The sequence below is a fragment of the Papaver somniferum genome, chromosome 8, assembly GCF_003573695.1.
Source record: "Papaver somniferum cultivar HN1 chromosome 8, ASM357369v1, whole genome shotgun sequence".
Lineage (NCBI taxonomy): Eukaryota > Viridiplantae > Streptophyta > Magnoliopsida > Ranunculales > Papaveraceae > Papaver > Papaver somniferum.
The window spans coordinates 779,456-788,819 of record NC_039365.1 but is presented as its reverse complement, the minus strand read 5'-3'; the positions used below and the strand labels follow the sequence as shown (position 1 = coordinate 788,819).

Sequence of the window (9,364 nt, the reverse complement as noted above, 5' to 3'; positions counted from 1 at the left end):
TATGTACATGTAAAAATCTCTCAACATGTACATATAAAAATTTCATAATTTTCTGAGTTCCAGAAGTATTTTTAAATCAATTGTTTTCACTGTACAAGGATCAGACATTTTCTGTCAGATTCAATTTTACTGAAGTTGTCTATTTTTTTTAAATATTCTATGTCATGTTTTAGCCTTTTAGAGTCTACTGAAAACTCAAAGATGGTTCTTTTATGTTTTCATAATGATCGACCAAAGAAAATTTGAAGTTGTGAGTGAATTGATATGATTTTTCTAAAACGAATCGTCTCTATTGTGCGTTTCTGCAGTACTGTTCAACTACTCGTTTGACAATGGTCAAAAGGTATTTAAGATAAACTAAAAATCCTAGAAATTTTATTACTGGATAGGCGATAAGTTAGGATTCAGAATATATAATTATAATAATTTATGGATTCGTATTGGACTCGGTAAAATTATTTGAGTGACCTGGCGTCAGTTTCTGTTTTATGAATCTTTCTTAAAAACGTAATTATTTTGGATTTAATCTGGAACTTTTAACGGTGAAATTAATTTTTCTGATAAAGTATATTTCTTTAGGGTTCATGTAAATTAAAAATCACGTCAAATTAACGGTTAGATGTTCCGAAAAGAATTTTTATGTATCCGCTGCAACAGAATTTCTGAATTAAACATAAATAAAGATTAAACAAAGAATTAGTCGTTTGGACTTGGGCCAAGTTTGGAAGTCAGGGCCTGATATTTAAGGTAGCATTTTGGATTTTGGGTTTTGGATTTGGGTTGAAATCCAAGCCCGAAATTTGGGTTGTTACATGAGAGATGATGTTTCACTAAGACAATACTACTATAGATCTATTCTTGTTTAAGGAGAGAAAAGAAAAATTATCCTTTGTGATTACAATATTATTGAAATACATATTTCGAGCAGTATAATTCACTGGTTTGTTTTCTTTTTTTTCCTTTGCTAGAGATTGGAGTTCACATATATATAAAATACACAAACGAAGTATGATAAAAATAGAACCTTCAAAAAAAATATGTAGGGGGGAGATACATAGACCATATTGATTCCAACCTCGATCTCGATTTTAGGCTACCACATTTAAAACAGGGGGGAGATACACGTATAAAGCAACTTCAATGCAATATGTATACTCAAAGAAACATGCATGTATTGCTCAGAGTGCTTTATATAGCAAAGACCAAATCCAAAAACTCTATTATTATTTATCTTTTTTGGTAACAATGTCGTTCAATATCTTAAAATCATTATTTTATATTTTGGTAATAATATTGTTTAATATTTTAAAATCCTTAAAATATATGTATTTTCAACGATTTGAGAGAGCCACCATATCAAAACAATGTATTCATCATAAATTATTATTTTCTTAGAGGATTAACAATAAAAGTAATTAATAAATATGATTTTGCGTTCTGTATAGCGAAACATAAAATCCAAAAAACCATATTAATACTAAACTACTTAAAACCGAATCCAAAAACCTCTATAGCGGGTATTTTTATTTTTGGTAATAATGTCATTTAATATTTTAAAATTCATAAATTTATGTGAAAAAATGAATGTGATTGATTTTGTGATTGATGCATGATTGATTTAGTTTTTTGATTTTTACGAATGTGATAATTACTTTAGGTAACGAAAAATTCATTTTCCATTAAAAAAAATCCCGTGGGGTCAGGAAATATTTTTCCTATTTTGTATTATGCCACGTCAAATAAATTTCCTTTAAAATATTTGGTGGGGCAAGAATCAACAAATCTCCGCTGAATGAGAGCGCTCGTAAAAATTTTATTTTAATATAGAGAATTTGAAGGGTTTTTTCTTAGAAAATAACATTTCAGATTTTCTAGAACTATTTCCATGTTATAACCTTTTTCCAACAAAAATATCATAAAACAATTGCATGATAAAAAGTATTATATCATTCAAATTTGTTATTCTGGAATTAATAAAAATTAAAAATTCTAATTGATTTTGTTAAACAAAATGAACTAAGAAAAAAAAAGTAGAAAAACTTTGTAGCAAATAATCTAAAACCATTATGCCCGCTATAACAATTAGATAGAATTTAAATTATAAGTTTATTTGCCTTCTTGAAAGATCAAAATTACCTAGAGGAAACATCAAATATAGCGGATTTCCTAAAAGAAGTATGAATTTTAAAATTATTAAGCTCGGGCTTATTTTCCCGTAACAAAGAGAAAGATATGGTACCTCGGATTTAACGAGAAATTCTGAAGAAAACTTTCTGTATATAAAATTATTGAACTCTAATTATAAGTGCTCCTGGGATCTGGAATATCGTATATAATTACTTCACAAAAGAAATAAAGTTGTGTATATATTATTGAACATAAACATGTACTATAACTAAAAAAAGTCACCTCATCCGTACTTTTCCCATGGAAAAGTGCCCTTTGTTGTTTCTCCTGCCTTAAACGCTCAAAAATCCAAAGTTCGGTGTGATCACTTAGCGTGGTATTAGGTATATCTTTTGCACCATCACCTTAAGTGATACCCTTTTGTTCATGTTTATTCTATGAAATACCCGTCGCCCACAAAGTACTTATGAGCTTGCAGACACAACTTTACATCATTCTCATTAGCGGGACCTTCATCGGAACAGACCAGGCTAGCCAACTATTATAACAAAAAGTCAAAAGTCTCCATAAAAACTGATTCAAGCTTTTATAAGTTGTTCAAATTTTGTTTAAGAAAAATAAAACTTAGGGGAAAAAAATGGGGACTACTACCCACTTAATTCTCCACCAAGGATATCGAGTACTTGAACAACTATTGAAAAAATTGAGTTCGGAAATATACACATCCAAATCCTCATTTATCTAATAAAAATGCAAATTTTGATATTGAATCTGTCTACATATTACTCAATTGAAAACTGCAAGAAAATAAAAATTAAAAAACGAAAACCCGAACTGTGCTGATATTATTTTCTTACCGAAGCTGCAAACACAAAAAATCAGACGTGTAAAAAAACTACAATAAAAATATCAAAATCAAACCAAAAAAAGTAGTAATGGTCGTCTGCATTTGTAAGAATATTAATGGAAAAAACATTGATATTACATTTTGATATGATTAACGTGATCAACAGTAAACTATTCACCATTTGATCATATCTATATTTGCAGAATAAGTTTGTATATACCTTGATATTTCTTGGTATATGGTACAGCAACGACAACGGTGCATGATCGAGGGAATCGAGGGTACCTGCAAAATGATCAATGAAAATAGATTGAGAAACCTAAATCACGATAAAGAAAAACTGAAAGAGAGAAGCAACGTGTAAAATAGGATTTAATATTTTCTCCAATGCATTATATAGTGAGACTCCCAACTCTCTCAAATTCCATAAATAAAATAAAAAGTTGGAAATAATATTAGTTCGATATCTAACCAACCCTTCTATAAAAAAGAAAATAAACGTCTAAAAATAGAAATGCTCTTTATATTTAAACATTTCCATAAAATAAAGATTTTGTTTTTATAGAGACACCAATAGCCATAATTTCCATAAAATAAAAGTTTTCTTTTAGAATAAATATGAATATCAAAAGATTTTGTTATAATGGAGTATTGAATATCCATATTTATTCTTTTGATATGTTATTGCCAAAAATAAATAGAAAACAGTAAGCGTGTCTTGCATGGAAAATAAAAAAAGTAATTAAATTTTTTTCATTTTTGGAATGAATAATATTAAGAAAATTCATATTGAAACTCGCTTTCCTATTCTATCCAAGATTTTGGGTTTTTCTTTATTTATTTTTCTTGCTCATGAATAATGTTTATGGTTTCGCCTAATCTTTTGTCTCTTTTAATAGTTTATATTTTACATATTTGACAGGATTTGTCAATTTTTATGTGGAGGAAGAAGTATACTTTACGATCAACAAGTATTTTATCTTAAATTTTAATCATTGTTCATCTAAATTTGTTGGATAATTATTCATTTTCATCTCCATCGCAATTGTAAAATTGTAACGAAAATTTATTTGATTATTAGGAGTTTGGATGTTGTAGTAAGGATTAGTTTAATTTTAAGTATGTAATCGGACATTGGACATTTTTGTTTTAATTTATGATTGATTTAATTCTATGATGAAACAAAGTCATGATGCATAATCTAATTCAATATTAATAGTTTAATCTTGATGAATAGTATAAATCGTTAATTTATTTTTATTATCTATTTGTGTGTTTTTATGTTAGGATCTAATTATATATTTTTAAACGATGTTTTTTTGAATTTTTTGGTAATTTATAAGATTTAGTTGTTTTAGAAATATTTCTCTTCAATATATTGCATGATAAAAGGTATTTTCTTAGATTTTTTACCTAAATGTTATAAATTACCAAAATAATCGAAATGGTGGGGTCAGAATCAACCAGAAGCACCGATTAACCACGTTGCTCGAAAAAATTTTATTTTTATATGGAGAATTGTTAGATTTCCTTTTTCAGCTAGATTTAGTTTCCTAACATAGTCGCGTTTTTGAATTCCAAATTCCTTTTCACGGTTTCAATTCCAAATTTAATTTGGTTTCTTTTTCTTTTCCCTATTTTTTAAACGAATTATATGTTGCCAAGTGCCCTCACCAAATCGCTCATTTCACAAAACTCAAAAAGAAATTGTTTGGACGAATACGAAGCGAGAGTTTCCTCACCATTTAACGTGAGAGTTTTATTTATCTAGGCCTTTAAGTCTTTAGATTTGTTGATTAGGATTGGTTATAATCATAGTAAACTGAGTCTTCTATAATCATAGTAAACTCGAGTCTTCTAATAAGCCTGATTAGGAGTTTTCGTAGCCTTTGAATTATGCATCGCACGCGTCTTAATAGCTTTATAAATTATCCTTTGAATTATGCATCGCACGCGTCTTAATAGCTTTATAAATTATTATTAGGAGACCAACTATGCACTAATAAAAATAATAAAATCTAGACAAATTTCTTGACTGAACTTTCTCTTCAAGCTTATATAAAGCTCCTCCATTGTTTTGATCATCATCATCCATAAGTTTCTAAAACTTCTTGTTGTTCCTCTGTCGCACTCGGATATGTTTTCTTAAACTTAAATCAATTTTCAGAAGACGAACAATGCAGGTATATTATATACTGTCTGGTTATTTAATGGATTGGATTTGTTTGTCATTTTCTTATCACACAAGTGATCAGATATTAACACGATTCTAACTTATTTAAAATTTTTGTAAATAGAAAGTGGTAATAAGATTATTGGATTTGGATCTAAACGATGAAGGCTGCAAACAAAGATCCATTGAAGCTGTTTCTTCTCAATTTTTCACAGGTACTTTCATTGTCCCCTTATATTTATATTATCGTATTGTTATCCTCATGCTTAAATACAAATTTTCAAAAGATGATTCCAATTAGTTCTTTTCTTTTTTTTCTTTTTATTTTAGGGGAAGTTACAATATCAACGGATGCGGAGGAAAACACATTAATAGTTATCGGAAAAAGAGTTGTTCCACAAGTAATTGTAGACAGATTGGGACAATATGTTTGTCAAGCAGAAGTAGTTTCAGTTGAGACAGTAGAAGAAGCAAAACCGAAGAAATTTCAATTTGCTGATCTAATTGATAAGACTCCTCGTTCAGCGGCAGCGGAAAGGGTGAGAAAGTTAGGAGATGCCATTCACCAATCAAAAAAAACTGAACCCAAACTCGACCCACGGTTCAAAACTAAAGAATGGCCTGAATTCAAACCAGTAGGATTGGGTCAATATAGAAAAGTCGACAAACAAGGAGGATTTGCTCAAAACTTCAACCCACCAGGAGGATTACCAGCAGGATTTGTCGACCAAAAACACGGAGGATTTGCTAAAAACTTCAACCCACCAGGATTACCAGCAGGATTTGTTGAACACAAAAACGGAGGATTTGCTAAAAACTTCAACCCACCAGGATTACCAGCAGGGTTTGCTGACAAGAAACACGGAGGATTTGCTCAATTAGCTGAACGACACAAACTACACAAAGCACCAGAATCTGGTCAATATGGATTCGTTGACGAACATAAAAATCCATATGTCGGATTATATAGAGATACCAGTACCAGTGCAGCAACCAGCAAAGGTTGGAGTACAATCTCCGGTGCCAGTACAGGTTCTAGTACCAGTGCAAGAATCAGTAGAAGTTCCAGTTCATTCTCCGCTGCCAGTACAGGTACCAGTAGCGGTTCCAGTACAACCTCCGCTGCCAGTATATTAACCAGTAGAGGTACTAGTAGAATCCCTGGTAACAGTAGAGATACCGAAACCACTACTGAGATCTTACGCCAGGAAAAGAAGAAAAAAGAAAAGAAGTAGTTAAGTGATCGCACCACTTAAAAGAGATTAATTGTAAACAATCAAAGTTATCAAAGAATAAGGTTGGGGGGAACAAGGTGGTTTAGAAAATGGAACCTAACACCAATTGATAAGAAATATGTATCTTCTCTTTTGTTTTGGTTAGTAAGATAAGGAAATGAGGATGAAAATTATGCTAATATTACTATGCAAAGTGCATGCACCTTCCTAATTTGATTTACACAAATCAATTGAAAAAAAAAAAGAGGCCAAATACTTTAACACAATGTAACACCTTTGCAAGTTGTACCTACTTGTATGATTAAAGTATGGGAAAATTGGGAAACTGCCCCAATTTGGACTGCAATCTTGGAAAACTGCCCCAACGTTAAAAAAAGTTGGAAAACTGCCCCACTGTTAGAAATCTCAGTTAACTCCGCGTGTGCGAGTTCTCACGTGCCAAAAAAGACAAAAATACCATGACTCCGCGTGTGCGGAGAAATCTCAGTTAACTCCGCGTGTGCGAGTTAACTCCCCTTATTATTAGATAAATAAATTTCTTCACTCCATGACTTTCTTTTTGCTCGCAAAACGTTCCTCCGTTATATCCATTATCTACTTAAAGTATCTGGTTATTCTAAGGGTAAGATTTCCCAAGGCTTATAAGCTTCGTAATATGGGGATCTAGGTGACTTGTGACAATTTTAACACCCTCTCAAGTTTCATAATACATGTCATTTCTTTGACGTGTGATGCATAAATAATTAAAAGATGTTTAATCTGACTTGTTACATGAGTGTTTTAACACTCGTTCACTGTCAAATTAGGTGAGAGACTGAGTGAAAAAGTGTTCCGCAATGATGGGAACTAAATTAAGGGACTACCGGCTGATGTTTGGAGAGAAAAATTTTCTGCAAACGGCTAAACTTATCCCTCCCGTACTTTTTAATAAGAATAAGTAATTGTGGATCCCGTTTCCAAAAGTTTTAAATTAATAAAACTCTAAAATTAGCCTTGAGAGGCAAATCTTTAGATGGTCAAAGTACTTTTTCTCAAACGGCCGCTGAAAATAGTCAACTGTCGCACACTCATTCATTCCAATTAGTGTATATACTACAAAAAAAATTTCCCTATTAGGAACAGAATTTACTTGTTACAGAACGTTGTCGTAAAAGGCTTTTATCTTATGTGCATGTTACAATGTAAGTGTGTTACTGAATGATGTGTAAAAATGATTAATTATTCGTAATTAGATTATTAGACGCCCAAATCCTCTATGATTAGTGTCACATGCCCATTTAATGGACTAAATTTTTTTATGGAACATGACCGGCAATAATTGTGGTTTTGTGAACCAACTTCACCCACAATTACTCAGCCTTGTATACTTGCATCGAAGTATGCATCTGCCTTCACTCAAATGACTTTGCATAACAGAAGTCTTTCTTCTTTATTTCTAACTCTTCATTCCCTCATAAGCATAAGAGGTTTGCCATGCATAAATGTACTCAAAAAACTTCACAAGATCAGCAACACAATGAACACAAAGAATACTGCAACAAACCCATTTTATTGCACTAAAGGTAGATTACAAAACTGGTACATCACATGGACAAAAAAAGGCCATTCACCTTCTTGGTGAATGCCTAAAACACTCTCTACATTAGTGGTTTTTTTTCCGATTGAACAACACTAAACTTATCGATCCCTAAGATATTTACACAAGCTAATGATCAGGCCAAAACTCTGTGCAACTGCTTGCACTTCAGTGGAACAGCCATGTGTCCCATAAGTGGTTTCTATAACCGCCAACTTCAACTGCCACCTTTTGTGTTGTCACGCCAATTGGTGCCACACCTGTTCTTGGTGGTTATGACACACTCCACATAGCTATAAACTTGCTTTATAACTGTTCTAATTTGTCTCGCGACATTGGCATGCTTGTGAAGTTCGTAACCAACTCTTAACCTTCACTTGAGCCGTATTGCACCACTGTTGTGCTTTACTGAATTATGCCTTGATCCAATGCACAGCCATCTTGGCCCTGCATGCTCATTGCTCTAATCTAATTAATGGACAATCCTTGTTCTATAATCATCAAGGCCAACACCTTAATCCCATTCCGGTTATCTGGCGCCATATGCTTCACTTAGCCAATCTGCTTGGCAATAGTAATGCCACTTTTGCATTACTATCTTGTTTGCACTGTCCAAGCTTTTTCCAGCCTTGAACTAATGTTATAGACCAACTCATGACCTATTATACCTTCTTGCATCATCTTTGAGTTTTGGCCAACTCAATTCCACGGATATGCCTTAACACCAACATCGCATGTTGTGTGTTGCATCTTGCAAGTTTGGATTTGTCTTGCCTTTCCATCAATGAAGCTTCATTATGTCATCCAATAAGCTTTATTACTTAGCCAAATGTATTTACAGTGTACCGCTACCTTTGCACTTCACCGACCCTACATGGTTATGCCATTGTTGGGACTTGACATATTATACAGTATCGCGAAATCATTGTCGGACAATGACTTGGCCTGCAACTCTGTAACGCGCAATCATTTTGCACCACTTGCCAGAACATTCAAAGACCTCCCCCACCTAATCCGTTCAACGTCCTCGTTGAACACAACAAAGTATACTCGATATACTTGTTCTATGGCCTTGTACACTTCTGAGCCTCTCTCAGAAATCAGCAAACTTGTTTAGCCTTTTTTGTAATACCCAATATTTTTCTCTCCGGGTTTAGGCTTCTAGTTATGGCCCATTTAGTATACGATGAATATAGAGCCCAATATACACATATTTATAATCAAATAGTTAGCCCATAAAATCTTTATTCTGACATTTAAAAATAATGTTGAATTTTTATGTTTTGTTAATAGAATGAAAATATATTAAATAGTTAGAATATGTTTATCATTAGAATAATATATTTATGGGACATGAAAAGGTGGAATGAAATAATTGTGGTGGAATACTTAATTATTTGATTTGA

At 32.2% G+C, this 9,364-nt stretch overlaps 1 protein-coding gene across 1 annotated transcript; it reads left to right on the top strand.

The window, feature by feature from the left end:
- Positions 1-5,015: 5,015 nt before the first annotated feature.
- On the top strand, positions 5,016-6,561 carry LOC113304202. The gene is made up of 3 exons (XM_026553260.1): positions 5,016-5,157; positions 5,272-5,362; positions 5,478-6,561. Exons 1-3 carry the CDS (start codon positions 5,152-5,154, stop codon positions 6,380-6,382), a joined length of 1,002 nt encoding a protein of 333 aa, XP_026409045.1. The 5' UTR covers positions 5,016-5,151; the 3' UTR covers positions 6,383-6,561.
- Positions 6,562-9,364: the final 2,803 nt, after the last annotated feature.